We start from the raw sequence: 23266 nt of genomic DNA, 5'->3' as shown, positions 1-23266 counted from the left end.
ATCCGTTCCTATCCTCTAAAGCCAGGAAACTTGCGACCCTAGGTGAAGACAATTCCTCTCTGACTCTGCCGGTAACCCTGTCATTGGAAGATGAATCATGGAGAAGGCACTTCTGGATTCCAGAGCAGCAGGGAACTTCCTGCAACACGGCCTAGTGGATCGTTATCAGATTCCTGTTGGACGCCTGCAGAGTCCTCTGACTGTATCGTCCATCGATGGAAGGGCTGTATCTGAGTCCATACAAATAATCACTGAACCTGTACAATTACTGGTGGGAGTGCTTCATACTGAAGAGATTTGTGCCTTATCCTCTCAAGTCTGTCTCATCCTCTCCTCCTGAGACTTCCGTGGCTTCGTGTTCATGAACCTGTTCTTGACTGGAGGTCCATAGAGGTGTGTCATTGGGGACAGTCCTGTCTTGGGCGGTGTCTTTCTTCTGTTCAGACGGCTTGGTCGTTTAAATCTCCAGCGTCTGCCAGCAGCCTATCATGCTTATGTGGACGTCTTTGACAAGAAAGAGGCTGAGACGCCACCTCCTCACAGACCGTATGACTGCCCTATTGACTTTGTTCTGGGTTCCTCAACCCCTCGTGGACGCATCTATCCCCTGTCACCAGAAGAGACTCAGTCTATGTCTGAGTATATCAACGAGAACCTCGACAGAGGATTTATCCGCAAATCTTCCTCTCCTGCTGGTGCAAGTGTCAGAGGTGTCACACTTGTGTGTGGGAGGAAAACACCACACCGAGCATAGGAGGGAAAGGGGATACCTAAATAAGGCCTGAAAATTAGGGAAGCAAGATGGACACCTCCTAGAGAAAACCCTAACTCCAGTCCTGACAGACTACCAGTATGAACAGGCCCCAAAGGTAGGCAAGTTAATACACCGGATACCTAGAATCCTATCTCACCCTATAGGACCCTGGAACTAATATCAGGACTGAGTCTACCTGTTCCTCCGAAGGAAAGGACGAACAGGAGTCTCCCTCAGGCCTAATGACAAACAGGGAAAGCCAACACACACGTATATGAACAAAATACAAAAGGGAAAGGAAACGCTTATCTTCAATGAAGCTTTGGTAGCACCAGGAACTCAGCCGAGAACCAAACACAGGCTAACCACAAGTCCAACAGAAGCTATAAACCGCACAGCATAGTGGGAGAAACAACAATAAATAGAAAAGGTTAAATGACCCCAATAGCCACAATCGGGGAAAGAAGGTGCGACAAGCACCAGAAACAACACAGACGTCATTTGATACAAAATGAAAACATGTCCGATCAAACCACGTGTTGCCAGTCTCACAGATCTCGTCCCGGTCGCCGCATGGATATTGTCATGTGCAAGAGGCCTTACTGTGAGGAGAAACCTGCAGGAGACGTCTGCTGATGAGAGAGAAGTCCTATATTCCACTGAGGAAACAAGACGGCTCTTCAGAACGGCCCAGTGTGAACACGAGGAACTTCTGGTTAATTAGGCTCCAGAAGAGTTTTCTGTGTGGGGCAGAAATATTTTTGTGAATCTGTTAAACCTGGTAAATTACTTGCTCTGACTATAAACCATCAGCATGAAGCGTGTGATGTTCCAGTGATGGGAATCCTCTCTCCAGGACAGACACCACCTATAGAAACCCTAATCCAAGCCCTGACTCCTATCCGTATGAACAGACCTTGAGGGTGGGAATGTTCATACACTGGAACCTGAGACCCTGGAAACCCTGAATAGCCCTGGAGTAGTGTCAGGGCTTGAGACAACCTGTTCCTTCCAATATGAAAGAACAAGCGTCTCCCTGAAGCCTAGTACAAAGACAGAGGGGAAACAACAAAGTATAAAAGGAAAGTAACACTTAACTTCTGAAGTAAATGGACGAGAAGGAACTCAGAAGAGGACAACACACCAGCACTTCCAAGTCCAAAACTGAAGCTATCAACCATATAGCATCATGGGTGAAGCCAGATTAAATAGAGGAGTTGGAATGACCACTAAGCTAGACCTAAGGTGTGGTCATTACCCGCAACAACACTGAAACAAGTTAGACCAAAAGAGGCTGTCAGATCACATCACGTGCAGCCAGTCTCTTAGATCTTCTGACACCCGTCACATTAGAGACCATCACGGTCAGTGTCTGAGCCTCTCACCACCTTCATATTAAAGAAGAATAAAAATTGGTTCAGTCTTATAGACCAATCGCTTTGCTGCGTGCTGATGCCAAGATCTTGGCAAAAGGTCCTGGCAAATAGGCTTAACCCTTTCTATCCTGGAGGTTTTTATGACTTTGCATTTTAGTTTTTCGCTCCCCGCGTTCCCAGAGACATAACTTTTTTTTTTTTTTTGTTCACATAGTCATATGAGGGCTTACTTTTTGCGGGACAAGTTGTACTTTCCAACACCACTATTTAATATTGCATAGAATGTAGTGGAAATGGGGGGGGGGGGAACACAATTTTGCCAAAGTTTTAAGTTTTCTTTTTTACTGCGTTATGCGGTAAAACTGACTTGTGATCTTCATTCTCCAGGTCAATACGGATCCGGTGATACCACATATGTATACTTTTCCTTGCGTTTTGATGCATAAAAAAAAAAAACCTCTTGACTTTTTCTTTTTTTTTGCTGTCATATTCTGACCCCTATAACTTTTTTGTAGTTATGTGTGCGGAGCTTTATGAGGGCGCATTTTTGGACAGGCGGTGTGTACTTTTCATTAATACCATTCTGGGGCATGTACGGCTTTTTGATCACTTTTTATTTAATTTTTTTGTGGGGGGAGAAGCAACCAAAAAATGGAAAATTGGCCATTTTGACCCTTTCTTTGTTTCGCCATTTTCGGATGGGATTAATACTTTTATATTTTGATAGTATGAACATTTACACATGCGGCGATACCCATGATGTGTATTTTTTGACATTTTTTTATTCTCATTTTGGGGAAAGGGGGTGATTTAAACTTTTTTATATTTTTTTATTTGTAAAAACTTCATTTGATTGCTGTTATCCTAGACTCCAGTGCACTAGCAGTGGAGTCTATGATGATTTTACTACTTCCCTATGGAGCCCTATTACAGACAGAGGTTCCATAGGAAACACTGTGAGCAGACTTGTGTCATAGACTATGACAAGCTCCAGCTCCTCCGATCACGGCACGGGGGAGCCGAAGCATAACTGTAAGGGCGCGCTTCTGGTTTTCAGCGTGCTGAGGGGTTAAATGTCTGCGATCGGCATTAGTGCCGGTCATGGACATTAGCCGCCGGTGTCTGCTGTAGGAGCGGGCGCCATCTTTAAAGACCCAACATGTGATGTAATAGTACTTCACATGTCATAAAGGGGTTAAGAAGGTCATCAAGGGACCAAGCCACCTGGAGCTGAATGGATTAATTCCCAACAGGAATACAAACCTGTGAAGGTTAATTACTAATATTCAGAGAGAAGAGAAGGGAGATCGCTCCATCCTGAGGCATCTAAGGCACTTCATAAGGCGGCGTGGAACTTCTTATGGAAAGTTATGGAGAGGTTGAGGATAGATGTGGACTTCATACAATGCAGGGGTGGACTGTGAGCGTAAAGTGGCCCTCGAGTAGACAGGGGCAACAGAAGTCGGTGAGGCCAGCAATACTATAGTGTAGCACAACCTGCCACCCTAGCAGAATCAAATACTACAGTGCAGCCCAAATACTGCCACCCCACTGCAGTATTCAACTATATCACCATCATGAGGACTGCGATCCGGTTGAATTTAGGAGGACAGCTGTGGCCATCAGCCAGACGCAGAAGAACCTGATGCTCCTAGCATTAATTGCTACTGAGAGCATCAAATTTAGGTATCCAGCTGGCAGCCATAAGGAGGGCATGGGCGGCCCTGCTTCAGGACCCTGTCTGGCATGGAGATGTGTCCCTCAGTGGAAATCCTGTAGGTCATGAGCTCAGAGCAGACAGGACCTCCCTCACTAAGATGGTGGCTCTGCCTCCGCATGGTCTAACCTGACTAAGGCCCGGTGTGGACCGATGATTAATCCAAACCATCAGAACCGCCTTGATTTGGGAAGGAAGCGGTGCGTATTAGGGGGAGGAACTCTCCCGTTTCTCCAGGGTATTTAGGGCTCATGCACACTTGGAGGCCGCAAACAGCTTGAATGGGTCCACAATCCGTAAGATGCGGAAGCACTACGGAGCGCTCCGTGGGATTTTGGTCTGTGCCTCCACACTGCAAAAAATAAATATACCAAATTTTTTTGCGGTGCTGACTGAATATTGCAGACCCATATCCGCAAACGGCAGGTGATCTGTAGTTTTTGTTAATACCCTTTTGGGGTGTGTATGACTTTGTGATCACTTTTTTGGAGGTAAAGTGGTGAAAAAATGATGATTTTTTTTGTTTTGTTACGTCATTCAATCATATGGGATTTTTAAAGGATAACTGGATTGGATTGGTCTGACTGAGTTTACCTTAGTTCCCCAGCTAATACTTTTGTCTAGGTATTGAAGTACCTAGTAATTGCAGCATGTTCTTTCCTCCGCCAGGCATGTCAGTGGTGTCCTCCGTCTCCTATCTTCTGTATACAGAAGACGGAGGACGTAGTGGTGGGCAGTGCCGATCGCTGCGTGCGCGCTCCTGTCGGATCGGGATAGTGCCGATATTCGTAATAAAAATGTGCAATCAACTACTCAGGAGGAGGAGGAGGGCGTGTTTAAGTCTGGAGAAAGCCGATTGGTTGGGGTGAGGCTGCGCGTTCCCGAGATGAGCCGAGTGAATTCTGGGTAGTTGGGGGGGGGAGGGCATCCGCGGCCATCTTCAGAAGATAGTCAAAAGGTCTTGTGAGGAGCGGTGTGTGAACACAATGGGATTATGGATTATCGCCACAGCAGCAACAACATAGATGAAAATGGAACAGTTTTCCTTTAAAAAACATGTTTATAGTGCGGGCCTTTTCACACCTGGCGATGCCCATGATAAGAATTTTTTTATTGTTTTTTGCTGTTCAGGGTTATGGGTGATTTAGAATTTTTATATGTATCTTTTATCTCTTATATATACACACTCACCTAAAGAATTATTAGGAACACCTGTTCTATTTCTTATTAATGCAATTCTCTAGTCAACCAATCACATGGCAGTTGCTTCGATGCATTTAGGGGGTGGTCCTGGTCAAGACAATCTCCTGAACTCCAAACTGAATGTCAGAATGGGAAAGAAAGGTGATTGAAGCCATTTTGAGCGTGGCATGGTTGTTGGTGCCAGACGGGCCGGTCTGAGTATTTCACAATCTGCTCAGTTACTGGGATTTTCACGCACAACCATTTCTAGGGTTTACAAAGAATGGTGTGAAAAGGGAAAAACATCCAGTATGCGGCCGTCCTGTGGGCGACAATGCCTTGTGGATGCTGGAGGTCAGAGGAGAATGGGCCGACTGATTCAAGCTGATAGAAGAGCAACGTTGACTGAAATAACCACTCGTTACAACCGAGGTCTGCAGCAAAGCATTTGTGAAGCCACAACACGCACAACCTTGAGGCGGATGGGCTACACCAGCAGAAGACCCCACCGGGTACCACTCATCTCCACTACAAATAGGAAAAAGAGGCTACAATTTGCACGAGCTCACCGAAACTGGACTGTTCAAGACTGGAAAAATGTTGCCTGGTCTGATGAGTCTCGATTTCTCTTGAGACATTCAAATGGTAGAGTCCGAATTTGGGGTAAACAGAATGAGAACATGTCTCCATCCTCTGATGGCTACTTCCAGCAGGATAATGCACCATGTCACAAAGCTCCAATCATTTCACATTGGTTTCTTGAACATGACAATGAGTTCACTGCACTAAAATGGCCCCACAGTCACCAGATCTCAACCCAATAGAGCATCTTTGGGATGTGGTGGAACGGGAGCTTCGTGCCCTGGATGTGCATCCCTCAAATGTCCATCAACTGCAAGATGCTATCCTATCAATATGGGCCAACATTTCTAAAGAATGCTATCAGCACCTTGAGGAATCAATGCCACGTAGAATTAAGGCAGTTCTGAAGGCAAAAGGGGGTCCAACACCGTATTAGTATGGTGTTCCTAAAAATTCTTTAGGTGAGTGTATATAAATTAGTTTCTGTCCGTCCTGATTGGACGGATCTGCCCCACATTTGGCGCACAGGCACATCAGGTGTCCGGGAAGGTTTTAGACCGCGGGTCTCAGCTCTCTAGGACGTACCGTTCCTGAGATATTCCCAAAAAAATGCAAATATGGTACATCACATGACCTACATGAGCCAATACAAGCCAGCAGCTCTTTCTCCTCATATCCCAACTGCCATACACACGGTCACATGACCCTTATCAGCCAATAGGAGCTCACAGGCCCTTAGTCTCCACATACACACGGTTTTACACCAGGTTTCCATAACAACCCAGCCATGTTTCTTCACTGCTGTAGGTCAGCTTTAAAGGGGCAGGGCGCTGTGGGTGACACTGTTAAGGGAGCGGAGTGCTGTGGAGGTCACAGTTAAGGGGATGGTCCGCTATGTAGGTCAGTTCTAAGGGCCAGGTTATTGTGGAAATCACTGTTCAGGAGATGGGGTACTGTGGAGGTCACCGATAAGGGGTCGGGTACTGTGAGGTCACTGTTAAGGGGCGGGGTACTGTGAGGTCACTGTTAAGACAGCGGGGTATTGTGAGGTCACTGTTAAGGGGCGAGGTACTGTGAGGTCACTGTTAAGGGAGCGGGGTACTGTGAGGTCACTGTTAAGGGGCGGGGTACTGTGAGGTCACTGTTAAGGGGCGGGGTACTGTGAGGTCACTGTTAAGGGGCGGGGTACTGTGAGGTCACTGTTAAGGGAGCGGGGTACTGTGAGGTCACTGATAAGGGGTCGGGTGCTGTGCAGGTCACTGTTAAGGGAGTGAGGAACTGTGGCAGTCTATGTTAAAGGGGCGGGCACTGTGGAGGTCTTTGTTAAGGGGGCAGGGAACGGTGGAGGTCACAGTTAAGGGGATGATCCGCTATGGAGGTCAGTGTTAAGGGGTGGGGTGCTGTAGAGGTCACTGTTAAGGGGGCGGGGTGTTGTGGAGGTTACATTTTAAGGGAACAGAGCTCTAAGGAGGCCACTGTTAAGGAGATGGGGTATTGTGGAGGTCACTAATAAAGGGGTGGCCACTGTGGAGGTTACTGTTAAGGGGGCTGGGTACTGTGAGGTCACTGTTAAGGGGCGGGGTACTGTGAGGTCACTGTTAAGGGGCGGGGTACTGTGAGGTCACTGTTAAGGGGTGGGGTACTGTGAGGTCACTGTTAAGGGAGCGGGGTACTGTGAGGTCACTGTTAAGGGAGCGGGGTACTGTGAGGTCACTGTTAAGGGGGCGGAGTACTGTGAGGTCACTGTTAAGGGAGCGGGGTACTGTGAGGTCACTGTTAAGGGGGCGGAGTACTGTGAGGTCACTGTTAAGGGAGCGGGGTACTGCGAGGTCACTGTTAAGGGAGAGAGGTACTGTGAGGTCACTGTTAAGGGGGCGGGGTACTGTGAGGTCACTGTTAAGGGGGCGGAGTACTGTGAGGTCACTGTTAAGGGAGCGGGGTACTGTGAGGTCACTGTTAAGGGAGAGAGGTACTGTGAGGTCACTGTTAAGGGGCGGAGTACTGTGAGGTCACTGTTAAGGGGGCGGGGTACTGTGAGGTCACTGTTAAGGGGCGGAGTACTGTGAGGTCACTGTTAAGGGGGCGGGGTACTGTGAGGTCACTGTTAAGGGAGCGGGGTACTGTGAGGTCACTGTTAAGGGAGAGAGGTACTGTGAGGTCACTGTTATAGTGGATACTGTCGATATCTTTTAACCACACACAAATACTAAATGAAATAGTGGAAATATACCGGTGCGAAGCCGGGTCCTTCTGCTGGTATATAGATATATGAATATTTTTAATATTTTTTAAAACTTTGTTTTACTTTTTTTTTTTTGTTTCCAAAGAGGACAACACCACGCAGTCCTCAGATAGCAGTTTGTATTGGGTAATGGCATTCTCTCCATTATCCTATACAGAAATCACTATATTACGGTTCAGTGCTGCCACCTGCTGGCCTAAATTGTAAAATACAAGTAATGAGGCTGGAGGTTCATTACTTTCAAGGAACACTTTCTGCTGGGGGGAGTAGTTCCTCCATGTGAAGTTTGTACTTCCAGTTTTTCGGCTTTTCAGATGCCGTGGTCACATTTGACCACGGCATCTGAGGGGTTAAAACAGCAGACACCCGCTAGCTATGCTCTGCAGCGTGTGCCATCTTTAAAGACCAACCTCTTCCATACATGGATGTCAGATGTCGTGAAGGGGTTAACAACTTTGCATACCCACTCCGTTTTCCAATGAAATCTGTGTAGCGCCACCTGCTGTTTCTTATTCTCTTTGTCCTGCTCACTGAGGTGGCCGCACATGCTCAGTTCCATCCTTAGCTGCAGCGGTAAGGATGTTTGGATCCAGGGGAGGTCCAGGGCTGGTTCTGTATGATGTCTGATTGTCATTAGTCATGGGATCGCCCCTTTAATGATGACGGCTCAGGATTCCTGGGGGCAGAGGTAAGTGTGGCGCTATATACAGTAAGTACGGTAGAGACATATATGGAATCGGGTCACCTCAGGAAGGGTTCATTCACTAAAGGTCCGATTTCCAGAATGTTGGATGGAACTTGGTCGGCACTTGAGATTATTGGGTGTAAAACCCTCCTGTGCTTTTTCTCCAACGTGGAATCGTTTTAGGATGAAATCATTTTTGACGATTCCCGATACTTCATTCTGGATGAAAAAAGCGATTCCGTTTATTGCACAGATTTGTAAAGAAGGGAAATGAATGTCCTTGTCAGATCTCCAGGAGGAATCGGCCACCATCACTAGTCTGTTATATGGATATTATCGCTCAGTCGCGCTTCTTCTCAGACCACAGGACGATGCATTATTGTACATGGCTTCAGACTGAGGGAAGAGGCGGCGGCGGCAGGTGTGATATACGGGAACGCTTTGAACACTGAGACGGAAGTGATTGTCCTCTTAGGTCGTCATTCTCCCTGTGCTGATCCTTACACTACAGCGTCCAGCGAGGATTGTAATTATTAGGGACTCCGAGAAAATCCCTCATAGAAGTGACTGGGAAAATCCAGTCAAAAGGGTTAAAAAGTAGAAAAACTAGATTATTTAACTAAGAATCAACTTTAGCTGTGGCCCAGACGTGGCGCTACTGGGGTTGTTGTCCTCCGATCTCCTGAGTATCACGTTTACCGTATATTTTTACTGTCGTTATGTCTGTGGTCATTTGTATTGTGAATATAATAATAAAGGTCGGGATTATGGGTCACCTGATAAGTGGACACGACGGCTTACTCTTCCTTTGCTTCTCCATGTCTTCAGTGCACACAACCTGCGGAACCAAATGAGAAAGAGAAAAGGAGTAACGACGCTGAGCAGACAATGGAGGAGACGACCGAGGGGACGACCGAGGGGACGGCCGAGGACATAGATGAAATACCGCCCATCCTTCAGAACATTCTAACCATGGCAAATGCAAAAAGAGCCTCGCCTCCTGTACCTGAGATAAGTTCTCTTCAGTCACCTCCTGCCCAAGACCAGAAGCCGGCGAGATCCACAAGGCCACAGGTGAGCCTACAAGAACCCCGAGCTTGCCCTCGTGTATTCTGCCTCATGACTGTACAAGGTTAATCATAGTCCGGTATCTGCACTGGCAGGACGTACATCACAGCCCCACATATGTCTCCAGGCCATACCAAGACACATGTCCAGTGTGCGGCCCCCCAGGCAGCCTTCCTGGTGGTGATGAGACCGTACAGACCTGCATCCACTCTGCTTACTCCTATACTCTCCACTCCCCAGCGTCCTCCAGTCGGGGGCTCGTCATCAGCTGTCACTCCTCTGATGCTTCTGCCAGTCTGTTATAATGCTCACATGATGATGTCATCATGCTGGTCCCCATACCTAGCAGGCAACAGCGTGGCAATATCAGAGTGTAGGTTCATCTGTCACTACCATACCTGACCGTAACCCAACTCTGGAGGCCATTTTAAGGGCCACGACCTGCAAGTCTGCAGTCACAAACTCCCACACTTCCCAAGACTCACTAGTGGAAAAATAAAGGCTCTGCATCAGTCTTAAATGGTAGGACAGCTATTTGCTCTCTGCCAAGTGGTACCATTGGTGACAAGTGTAGCTTGAAACATAGAAAGGAAGTTGTTCTTCACCTCTCCCTGAGCCAGCGAAAATCTCCTGTTCCCGACCACACTGGTACTTGTAGCTCATCCACCTGGTTTTTGATCCTTCTTGATCCTTTGTCTAATCTTCTGGTTTGTTGCATACCGACCACTCTCCCGTTGACTCCCCCTGACTTTGCCTCTGCTTCTGCCAGCAATCAGTGAATGCTACTAACAATGACCTGGGAGTTTGTCTGAGAAAGTTCTTGCCTCATTGTGGAGTTGAATTGTAAAGGATGGGGGATCCCTTAGATTCCACACCTCATTTTACTCAGTGCCAACCAAGAATGGACTTCTCGTAACGACATATTCCATGTATGGTCTCTTTCTTTGCTTGTGGACATCTACAGACAAGTAGCTCATCAAGATTCCCTTCAACACCCAGGTACTTTAGGGCACTTCTTGCCGGTTTTATGCCCTGCAGCCTCTGTGTTTTCTGCTATTGTAACCACTTCATCCACGCCTTCCACCTTGGTTCCTCTTCCATCTCCACAACGATTTGGTGGCCACGTACAGCCCTGTAAATGTTCATCTCACTGTCAGGAAAGGCCATGGGTTTGGCATCACCTCTATGGGAATATGTCCTCATTGTCCATTTCCCTAGCAACCTTTTGGAGAGCCTTTAAAGAACCAGGCCATGCTGCTTCAGCCCTTTTATGCCAGAAACAAGCTGTTTCTATAATTTTTTACGATGTTATCAAGTTTCACACTCTCATCTCAGAACATTTTTGGAACCACTAGGCAGTCTGTTATAAAGGATTGTCGCCACATGTGAAGGATTACTTGATTTGTCAAAATCTTCCTTCAGTCATTGACAACCTCATCTTCCTGCCTACCAAAGTGGATCTTCATTTCTGGCAAAGATCTCAAAAGGAAGGTTCCCACAATCATACTGATCGGGTTTCAACCTTAAGCAATCTTAGTCGCGGTTTTGGATAAACCCATGTAAATGGGTCACTTGGCCCTGTAGCAAGAAGAAATAACTTCCCATTTAACCCAGTTCATACTTTAGAGGAAGAAAACTCCAAGGCCTAGAAGAGAGAGAGGACATCACCTTGGGCCTGATGCTTTCTCTTCCTGATAAGCTGTTAGTTCCTGTCAACTTGGATTTCTAGGTACTATATCTCCGTGGGGATTTCCAGCACTTTCTCCAAGATGTAGCCAGAGCTCCTCTGCTCCGTCATGTCACTTCCCATGTATCCTGTGCCCTACTTTAGTATTAAACCCTTTCAGATAACTTTTAAAGCAAAAAGCTGAAATCCATCTGGAAATTTGTCCCAATTTGTGCCGTACTGCTTCTTCCATTGCGCAAACCTCCTAGAGGTAGGGTTTATCCACTTTCTCTTCCAAAGACTGGTGTGATGTCAAGATATATCATGTAAACTTATCCCTGGCCAAAGTTGGAATTTTTTTCATTGCATTGGCAGTTATGAGCCAATCAGAACAGCTGTTTGACCACACTAAGGGGCTCTTATTTTTATAGATTACTGTCTGAGATGTAGACTAATTTGGATCCAGAAATGAGATGAGTGTAAGAAGGCCTTCAACCCTAGGAATGGGACTAGGAAGTTCATGTGAGGCCCTTCGGCTTTGCAATGTCCCTGTACAGTTACTCAATGATATCTTCAGGGACGTTCGGTACCAGTACATATTAATCTTCCTTTATGTTATCTTCATTTTTTTTAAGATTCGTTAGCTTCATGTCTGCAAGTGTATGCCTGAGAAGCTGGAGCTTCCTTTCCTTAGTTACATCATTTTGAAAGGAGTCTTCATATGGATCCAGTAGAAATCTCTGTCTTTCTGTCTTTGCCTCAACACGTGAAAGTCAAAGGTCTTCAGGGACTTTTCAGGTTCACTAATTATTTTCAACAATCTAAAATATCTTTCAGGTAGTGCCACTGCTTTACGCAGAAAGGAATCAACTGTCGACATTGGCCAGTTCTGTATTCAGCCATCTCAAGTCTTGATTCTCTTTAGATCTGTGTCTCCATCATCTGGATTACAACTAGGGATGAGCGAATTCTAGTTGTCGTATAATCTGAATTGTGTTATGGATTCCGTTACCACGGACCGTAACGCAATTCCATGATGGAATGCCTTTAGAGGCATACGGTTATTCATTCCGTCATAATAGAAGTCTATGGGCTGCAAAACGGATCCGTCCTGTTTACGTTATGTTGGAGTCTTCTAAAGGCATTTCGTTACGGATTCCGTCATGGAGTTGCGTTAAGGTCCGTGGTAACGGAATCCATAACGCAATTCAGATTATACCACAACCCGAACTTGAATTTCAAAATATGAAATTCGCTGATCCCTAATTACAACAGTCAATTTGTCATAAAAGGGTAGGGAACAGTGCAGCCCTGTGCTCCACCCGCACCGCTGCCACTATCTACTTGCATAATCAGTGACGGGCCACAACTAGACGACAGTCCCTTCTTAGCTTAGTGCAGGGGCCCAAAGCAAAATGCGGAAAAAAGACAGAAAGAGGTGAAAAACCAGACAGGCAAAACCAGGACTGGATCAGGATCCAAAATCAGATACAAATACACAAGCGAAGTGAAACCATGAGAACGACAGAGACAAAGTCCAGGAGGTCACAAACCAGCAGGGTCTAATACTAGGAGGTAACATCAGAGGCAATGTCAGTGATCGGAGGCAATGTCAGTGATCGGAGGCAATGTCAGTGATCGGAGGCAATGTCAGTGATCGGAGGCAATGTCAGTGATCGGAGGCAATGTCAGTGATCCAGTGTAGGACACGCACAGCAAACGAATGAGGCTGGAATACCAATCACAGGCACCTGCCCGCCCCAGGGAGCATGTGACGCTGGCACAGAGCCCGATTGGTCCGTTATCCCAGCTCCCTGGTAGATCGAACAGCCTCATTGTCAGTGCAGCTGGTTGCCATAACAACAGACCACCACTGGCGGCGGCGCCATATTGTGGCCAGAATCACAGCGGGAGCGCAGACAGGTTAGTGCATGACTGTACCCCCCTCTTCTACAAAGGGGCCACAGGACCCTCAAGGCACCGCACTGCGCACCCTCCTGGAATCCAATATTTTGGAGACCTCAACAAGAGCAGGAGGCTTCTGACCAGAACCCCGAGAGTGTTCTTTAACAACCCCCTTTTTTGTATACACTGTTCTTTTCAGATTCTGGGACCCTTACCCTGTTTATCTCTGATGCCAAATCAGGGAAAATAGTGGAAATGACAATCCCACCATCAAGATGACCGACACGGAGACTTCGAGATGCCGCATTTGCCTTAATATTCCTTGAACTAAGCCTAAATGTCTCTATTTCTCCAGTTCACCAGACGTCCAGTTAATAATAGTATTATATAGCCGGAGGCACAGCAGAGCCGGGATCACATCAGCCGGACGCACGGCAGAGCCGGGATCACGTCAGCCGGAGGCACGGCAGAGCCGGGATCACGTCAGCCGGAGGCACGGCAGAGCCGGGATCACATCAGCCAGAGGCACGGCAGAGCCGGGATCACATCAGCCAGAGGCACGGCAGAGCCGGGATCACATCAGCCGGACGCACGGCAGAGCCGGGATCACATCAGCCAGAGGCACGGCAGAGCCGGGATCACATCAGCCGGACGCACGGCAGAGCCGGGATCACGTCAGCCGGAGGCACGGCAGAGCCGGGATCACGTCAGCCGGAGGCACGGCAGAGCCGGGATCACATCAGCCAGAGGCACGGCAGAGCCGGGATCACATCAGCCAGAGGCACGGCAGAGCCGGGATCACATCAGCCAGAGGCACGGCAGAGCCGGGATCACATCAGCCAGAGGCACGGCAGAGCCGGGATCACATCAGCCAGAGGCACGGCAGAGCCGGGATCACATCAGCCAGAGGCACGGCAGAGCCGGGATCACATCAGCCAGAGGCACGGCAGAGCCGGGATCACATCAGCCAGAGGCACGGCAGAGCCGGGATCACATCAGCCAGAGGCACGGCAGAGCCGGGATCACATCAGCCAGAGGCACGGCAGAGCCGGGATCACATCAGCCAGAGGCACGGCAGAGCCGGGATCACATCAGCCGGATGCACGGCAGAGCCGGGATCACATCAGCCAGAGGCACGGCAGAGCCGGGATCACATCAGCCAGAGGCACGGCAGAGCCGGGATCACATCAGCCAGAGGCACGGCAGAGCCGGGATCACATCAGCCGGACGCACGGCAGAGCCGGGATCACATCAGCCAGAGGCACGGCAGAGCTGGGATCACATCAGCCGGACGCACGGCAGACTCGGGATCACGTCATCTGGAGGCACGGCAGACTCGGGATCACGTCATCCGGAGGCACGGCAGACCCGGGATCACGTCAGCCGGAGGCACAGCAGAGCCGGGATCACATCAGCCGGATGCACGGCAGAGCCCGGATCACATCAGCCGGACGCACGGCAGAGCCGGGATCACATCAGCCGGAGGCACGGCAGACACAGGATCACATCAGCCGGAGGCACGGCAGAGCCGGGATCACATCAGCCGGAGGCACGGCAGACTCGGGATCACGTCATCCGGAGGCACGGCAGACTCGGGATCACGTCATCCGGAGGCACGGCAGACTCGGGATCACGTCATCCGGAGGCACGGCAGACTCGGGATCACGTCATCCGGAGGCACGGCAGACACAGGATCACATCAGCCGGAGGCACGGCAGAGCCGGGATCACATCAGCCAGAGGCACGGCAGACACAGGATCACATCAGCCGGAGGCACGGCAGAGCCGGAATCACATCAGCCGGAGGCACGGCAGAGCCGGAATCACATCAGCCGGAGGCACGGCAGACTCGGGATCACGTCATGGTAAGGGTAATAAATCTGAAGAAAGAAATGTGGGTCACAACCATGTTTACACTCCACAACCTATTAAGCATTTCACTGAAAGAATCCTCGGAGGTCTCCCGCAACTCCTTCATAGAGGGGCTCTAAGAGAAGGGTTACCGCTAGTCACCTGTCCTGTGACAGACCGCACCTCACAGCCCCTTCTGGTGTCACCGTACGTCGGGATCACACTGGTTACCCAGGTGTGACATTACGCCCTACCTGGGAGTACGTAGGGTCAGCATGGCACAGTTTTATGCAGACACCTCAGGTACAGGGAGTGAGAGAAGGTGGCCCACGTGACCTCCGGTGTGGCACAACACTCGCTCACAACCTTGACAAGCTGGGAAAGCCCTTTCACTGCCCCAGTGAGACAGAGCCCTGCCAGCCCTGTAGACTGCTACCAGGCCCTCGTTAGATATAAGCAGATTATATTGGGTCAGAAACCAACCGAGGCAGCATGTAACGTAATACCGAGGCACAGAAGTGTGGGATTCGTGGATCGAGACAAAAGAACAGCGCACGATTATATTATATATTTAATTGCCTTAAGGGCGCACTAGACACAACACTATAGACACAGCTATATACAATGGTCCAGTATGCAGATACAGGTGACGGTACAGGCAGAGTTAGCAGAGAAAAGTCCGTTACTGGATTTGTACGTGGTCCTTTAGAGCTGTAATCTTGTATGGTTGAATGCTACAGGCTCACGAGATTTCCAGGTCCCTCCAAACACGATACCCGGCGTGACCTCTTCAGAGGCAGACAAAGGCCAGTGCCGGGCACTTTAACCCTTAGTCGGTGTGACAATTCAGAGTCACTTATCTCTCCAGGATCGCCGTCTTCTCACCTTAGACAGTTGGCACACCTCAAGAAGCCGCTCCAACACTGCAGATTTAGGTGCAAATTGGCCATAACCAGCTTCATTGTCACTTTTACAGGCATCAAAACATAACCCATCAACATAAATCCTCGGCCGTCTGGCCACTGACTATCGAGATCTGGGTCTAGCAGCCAGCTCCCCAAAACACACCTCAGTGCTTACCCCACCCAGGGTTAGAGGGTCCCGGCTCCCACAGGCCTTGGCGCAGCCTGCTCATTCCCCAAACGGGGAGCCCACATTTACCCAATCTCCTCAGCTGGCTGCTAATTACCTTCATTACCAGCCTGGCTGGTGCAGACAGTGGGAAAAACCTATTTTCCCAGCCTTTCTTGTTCTCACCCATTTCAATGGCTCTCATGTGGCCCTCAGGCAGCTCCACTGCCACAGTCGGTCATGCCCTCCCTTCCCCTGGGAGGATCCCACTCCCCCTCCCTTTGGCCTGGCAGATAGAAATCCAAAAACCTATTATGGATCTTAGCTCCTCACCGGAAGGTCTGGATGGCTGGTGCATTTGGAGCCCAAACACTGAGCTGCTATTTGGTTCCTACTAGGAGTTCTCCGTATCTCCCCTTCCCTGCATCCTATAAGCAAATGAAGACCGGAGAACGTCTGTCTCGGTCCCAGGGTCTTAAAGATGTAAACGGTGTACAGTATTTCTGGGATGTACGGTAGGTTCATAAATCCTTATGAACTCCCGGTTCCATGATGTCTGCTCGGCCCCCCAGCAGGCGGTCGTCCTGTCGGTGGAGCTGATAGGAGTGAGGCACGGCCACCTGTGGAGCCTGTTACCTCTGACTAACAAATGGGCAGGCATTAAATCATAACGCCACATATTCCTCACAGCGTCCTTCTCGGGCTGTTGCCTCCTCCTGACCACTCTCTTGGTGTCCAATCTGTGAGGGGCTTCAGTGGAGTGGAAGTAATCCAAGGAAATAATAGTAAGAGAAGTACCACTGCACACTCAGGGTTAACATGCAAGTAACATTTCTTTCTTGTGACAGATCCTCCAGGGAATACATGGGAAGATTAGGAAGATAATATCCATTTTTGTGTCTCCAAGTCTTGACATTTCGGTCATTTCAGACCTTGGTCACATAAGTCACTAATGAGAAAGGGAACAAAAATCCGTTAGTTAGGAGCAAAAAATGATATTGCATAATCGGCAACAAAGAGTGAGCGGTATGGGTACAAGCCTATATGGATGTGTGGCCCTTGAGATTAGAACTATGGTGTGAGACCTGGGCTGTAAGAGGCTGGTAATGTAGTGCCGTATAGTACAGTATAGACCGGTAATGTAGTGCCGTATAGTGCAGTATAGACCGGTAATGTAGTGCCGTATAGTACAGTATAGACCGGTAATGTAGTGCCGTATAGTACAGTATAGACCGGTAATGTAGTGCCGTATAGTGCAGTATAGACCGGTAATGTAGTGCCGTATAGTGCAGTATAGACCGGTAATGTAGTGCCGTATAGTGCAGTATAGACCGGTAATGTAGTGCCGTATAGTGCAGTATAGACCGGTAATGTAGTGCCGTATAGTGCAGTATAGACCGGTAATGTAGTGCCGTAAAGTACAGTATAGACCGGTAATGTAGTGCCGTATAGTACAGTATAGACCGGTAATGTAGTGCCGTATAGTGCAGTATAGACCGGTAATGTAGTGCCGTATAGTGCAGTATAGACCGGTAATGTAGTGCCGTATAGTGCAGTATAGACCGGTAATGTAGTGCCGTATAGTGCAGTATAGACCGGTAATGTAGTGCCGTATAGTACAGTATAGACCGGTAATGTAGTGCCGTATAGTACAGTATAGACCGGTAATGTAGTGCCGTATAGTACAGTATAGACCGGTAATGTAGTGCCGTATAGTGCAGTATAGACCGGTAATGTAGTGCCGTATAGTGCAGTATAGACCGGTAATGTAGTGCCGTAAAGTACAGTATAGACCGGTAATGTAGTGCCGTATAGTACAGTATAGACCGGTAATGTAGTGCCGTATAGTACAGTATAGACCGGTAATGTAGTGCCGTATAGTACAGTATAGACCGGTAATGTAGTGCCGTATAGTACAGTATAGACCGGTAATGTAGTGCCGTATAGTGCAGTATAGACCGGTAATGTAGTGCCGTATAGTGCAGTATAGACCGGTAATGTAGTGCCGTAAAGTACAGTATAGACCGGTAATGTAGTGCCGTATAGTGCAGTATAGACCGGTAATGTAGTGCCGTATAGTGCAGTATAGACCGGTAATGTAGTGCCGTATAGTGCAGTATAGACCGGTAATGTAGTGCCGTATAGTGCAGTATAGACCGGTAATGTAGTGCCGTATAGTGCAGTATAGACCGGTAATGTAGTGCCGTATAGTGCAGTATAGACCGGTAATGTAGTGCCGTATAGTGCAGTATAGACCGGTAATGTAGTGCCGTATAGTGCAGTATAGACCGGTAATGTAGTGCCGTATAGTGCAGTATAGACCGGTAATGTAGTGCCGTAAAGTACAGTATAGACCGGTAATGTAGTGCCGTATAGTACAGTATAGACCGGTAATGTAGTGCCGTATAGTGCAGTATAGACCGGTAATGTAGTGCCGTATAGTGCAGTATAGACCGGTAATGTAGTGCCGTATAGTGCAGTATAGACCGGTAATGTAGTGCCGTATAGTGCAGTATAGACCGGTAATGTAGTGCCGTATAGTACAGTATAGACCGGTAATGTAGTGCCGTATAGTACAGTATAGACCGGTAATGTAGTGCCGTATAGTGCAGTATAGACCGGTAATGTAGTGCCGTATAGTACAGTATAGACCGGTAATGTAGTGCCGTATAGTACAGTATAGACCGGTAATGTAGTGCCGTATAGTGCAGTATAGACCGGTAATGTAGTGCCGTATAGTACAGTATAGACCGGTAATGTAGTGCCGTATAGTACAGTATAGACCGGTAATGTAGTGCCGTATAGTACAGTATAGACCGGTAATGTAGTGCCGTATAGTGCAGTATAGACCGGTAATGTAGTGCCGTATAGTGCAGTATAGACCGGTAATGTAGTGCCGTATAGTACAGTATAGACCGGTAATGTAGTGCCGTATAGTACAGTATAGACCGGTAATGTAGTGCCGTATAGTACAGTATAGACCGGTAATGTAGTGCCGTATAGTACAGTATAGACCGGTAATGTAGTGCCGTATAGTGCAGTATAGACCGGTAATGTAGTGCCGTATAGTGCAGTATAGACCGGTAATGTAGTGCCGTAAAGTACAGTATAGACCGGTAATGTAGTGCCGTATAGTACAGTATAGACCGGTAATGTAGTGCCGTATAGTGCAGTATAGACCGGTAATGTAGTGCCGTATAGTGCAGTATAGACCGGTAATGTAGTGCCGTATAGTACAGTATAGACCGGTAATGTAGTGCCGTATAGTGCAGTATAGACCGGTAATGTAGTGCCGTATAGTACAGTATAGACCGGTAATGTAGTGCCGTATAGTACAGTATAGACCGGTAATGTAGTGCCGTATAGTACAGTATAGACCGGTAATGTAGTGCCGTATAGTGCAGTATAGACCGGTAATGTAGTGCCGTATAGTGCAGTATAGACCGGTAATGTAGTGCCGTATAGTGCAGTATAGACCGGTAATGTAGTGCCGTATAGTGCAGTATAGACCGGTAATGTAGTGCCGTATAGTACAGTATAGACCGGTAATGTAGTGCCGTATAGTACAGTATAGACCGGTAATGTAGTGCCGTATAGTGCAGTATAGACCGGTAATGTAGTGCCGTATAGTGCAGTATAGACCGGTAATGTAGTGCCGTATAGTGCAGTATAGACCGGTAATGTAGTGCCGTATAGTGCAGTATAGACCGGTAATGTAGTGCCGTATAGTGCAGTATAGACCGGTAATGTAGTGCCGTATAGTACAGTATAGACCGGTAATGTAGTGCCGTATAGTACAGTATAGACCGGTAATGTAGTGCCGTATAGTGCAGTATAGACCGGTAATGTAGTGCCGTATAGTACAGTATAGACCGGTAATGTAGTGCCGTATAGTGCAGTATAGACCGGTAATGTAGTGCCGTATAGTACAGTATAGACCGGTAATGTAGTGCCGTATAGTACAGTATAGACCGGTAATGTAGTGCCGTATAGTACAGTATAGACCGGTAATGTAGTGCCGTATAGTACAGTATAGACCGGTAATGTAGTGCCGTATAGTGCAGTATAGACCGGTAATGTAGTGCCGTATAGTGCAGTATAGACCGGTAATGTAGTGCTGTATAGACACAGCCCCCCGAGAAAGGACACGGCCCCCCGAGAAAGGACACGGCCCCCCGAGAAAGGACACGGCCCCCCGAACTGCCAGTTTATTGGAGGAACAGGTAGTGAGCTCTCTGGATCCATCTGAGGACAGGGCCGGTTCTAGCTTTATTAGAAACTGTTAGCGGTTTTCTTCAGGCAGGTTTATGCTGGTATAAGATGAGGCATCAGACCTCCAACCCGTGAATATTTCCCTGTGCAATGAATATCCCTTTGCGTCTGATCAGAGAGATAAATATCAGCCCAGACTGAACTTAGGTTGCTAAATATCTGACATCTTTATTTTTCATCACATACTTATAGGGCTTTTTGGGGGTGGGCGCATATTGTTTCTCAAGGTCCAATTGGAACAATCCTGGTATTTCTAAAGAGGCTCTGGGAACATGTGTCACCAAATTACAGTTGAAACTCTGTTAAACAATGCTGTATCTGCTGTATACAATACTTGCAAAAGGGTTATTTTACATAGAACAGGTTTTCTCTACATGCTAATACGTTGAATAAGTTGCTATCATTGTATGTGAGGTGAGATGTTAAATAGCTCCTTTGTTCAGAGATGCTGCTATTGTATCCAGCACTGGCAGAGGGTGTGTTACGTGCTAATTTCGATGTGCTGCATGCATCAGAGATGAGGTTTGTATAATATATGTCTTATCTGTGATGTATCAAACGATTTATGAGAATCCCTTTCAGAAAGTAATTGTCATGTTCTGTTGACGTGAGATTTTTTTGCACCAATCATGGAAAACCCCTTTAACTTTCAGGCGTCGACTTCTTTCTCTTGTAGAAAACCAAGCTGTCTCGGATTCCAAGGCCACCCCCAGTTCAGGCAAAGGTAACCCGAAAAAATCAGGAGCTGGATGGTTAAATGTTGTGTTCTTAGCCTGTGACCCCCCAGTGTGCGCCTCCTATCATGAGCTGTGAGTACACACCAGACCCCGAAATTCATGCAGACCCCAAGATCAGACTCCCCCACCTCAGATCCCTGCAGACCTCACCTACCAACCTAATAAAAGAAGGCCCCCTCCCCCAACATACATACCTGCACGATCCCCCGATTTGCCGGTGAAACATGTCGGGAGGCGGGGTGGGCGCCTGGATGTGTTTACAGAGCAGTAGTAAGCAGTTCGCATATTAGAAGAGATAGTGGCTGAAGCGAGCAGGTCAAATAGAAGCCAGATGTAGCACTGGCCGATTACTGCTACAAATATATATGCCGTATTTTTCGCTTTATAAGACGCACTTTTTCCCCCCAAAAGTGGGGAAAAAATGGCCCTGCGTCTTATAAAGCGAATTCTTCAATATTCCATTATGGAAGCGCTCATTAGTCCCGGAGGAGCGGGAAAGGCTCTGTACTCACTCCTTCCTGGTCCTCGGCTGTGGCAGCGCACTGCGTGGGGGCACAGCCGCAGCAAGAAGACAGAGCGCGCTGGAGGGGAGGAGCGGCGGCGTCCAGGAGCAGGAGAGGTAAGGGTTATTTTTATTTTATTTGATCTGTGGCATGGGGGCTGATAATAGGGGCTAATAAATGGCACTGGGGGCTGATAATGGGGGCTAATAAATGGCACTGGGGGCTGATAATGGGGGCTAATAAATGGCATGGGGGCTGATAATGGGGGCTAATAAATGGCACTGGGAGCTCATAATGGGGGCTAATAAATGGCATGGGGGCTCATAATGGGGGCTAATAAATGGCATGGGGGCTCATAATGGGGGCTAATAAATGGCACTGGGGGCTCATAATGGGGGCTAATAAATGGCATGGGGGCTCATAATGGGGGCTAATAAATGGCATGGGGGCTGATAATGGGGGCTAATAAATGGCACTGGGGGCTCATAATGGGGGCTAATAAATGGCACTGGGGGCTGATAATGGGGGCTAATAAATGGCATGGGGGCTCATAATGGGGGCTAATAAATGGCATGGGGGCTCATAATGGGGGCTAATAAATGGCATGGGGGCTGATAATGGGGGCTAATAAATGGCATGGGGGCTCATAATGGGGGCTAATAAATGGCATGGGGGCTCATAATGGGGGCTAATAAATGGCATGGGGGCTGATAATGGGGGCTAATAAATGGCACTGGGGGGCTCATAATGGGGGCTAATAAATGGCACTGGGGGCTCATAATGGGGGCTAATAAATGGCATGGGGGCTCATAATGGGGGCTAATAAATGGCATGGGGGCTCATAATGGGGGCTAATAAATGGCATGGGGGGGCTGATCTGAGGTCTTATTAACATTGCTGGCCTGATCTGAGGTGTAATGAAAAATATTTTTTTCTTATTGTCCTCCTCTAAAACCTCTTATAGGGCGAAAAATACGGTGTATATATATATTTGTGGTCAGGGCGACGGCCCCTGGACGTAGGAACTAGAGCTAACCTCAGGCTGGGAAATGCCGGGAGCCCGTAGCGAGGATAGGCCTAAAAGGGGGTCTATCCTTAAGGAAGAGCTAAGAAAAGGGAAGGGAGGGAGGGGTACCTGGCCGCACGTCCCGTCCCCTGACCTGCGAGGGGGTTAATATAGCCAAGGGGCATGGCCTCTGCCCCTCCCACAAATACAGGCTGCACGGCAGCCTTAACTACTTGTGGTCAGGGCGACGGCCCCTGGACGTAGGAACTAGAGCTAACCTCAGGCTGGGAAATGCCGGGAGCCCGTAGCGAGGATAGGCCTAAAAGGGGGTCTATCCTTAAGGAAGAGCTAAGAAAAGGGAAGGGAGGGAGGGGTACCTGGCCGCACGTCCCGTCCCCTGACCTGCGAGGGGGTTAATATAGCCAAGGGGCATGGCCTCTGCCCCTCCCACAAATACAGGCTGCACGGCAGCCTTAACTACTTGTGGTCAGGGCGACGGCCCCTGGACGTAGGAACTAGAGCTAACCTCAGGCTGGGAAATGCCGGGAGCCCGTAGCGAGGATAGGCCTAAAAGGGGCCAAAAAAGGAGACCCAACCATACCATCAAACCCTCATTGCACCGTACAGGGCAAGTGAACAGAAAGCATCAC

General features: G+C 48.3%; 1 protein-coding gene across 1 annotated transcript in view; it reads left to right on the top strand.

Moving 5' to 3' along the window:
• Window positions 1–23266, top strand: part of WDR97 (WD repeat domain 97) — a 197163-nt gene that overhangs the window by 107289 nt on the left and 66608 nt on the right. The window contains exons 12-13 of the mRNA XM_040432345.1: window positions 9367–9612; window positions 21047–21094. Of these exons, the coding sequence (XP_040288279.1) occupies window positions 9367–9612; window positions 21047–21094 (294 nt within the window). The remainder of the gene's footprint in view (window positions 1–9366; window positions 9613–21046; window positions 21095–23266) is intronic.

Source organism: Bufo bufo, chromosome 5 (assembly GCF_905171765.1).
Source record: "Bufo bufo chromosome 5, aBufBuf1.1, whole genome shotgun sequence".
Taxonomy (NCBI): Eukaryota; Metazoa; Chordata; class Amphibia; order Anura; family Bufonidae; genus Bufo; species Bufo bufo.
This window is presented reverse-complemented; position numbering and strand designations above follow the sequence as displayed.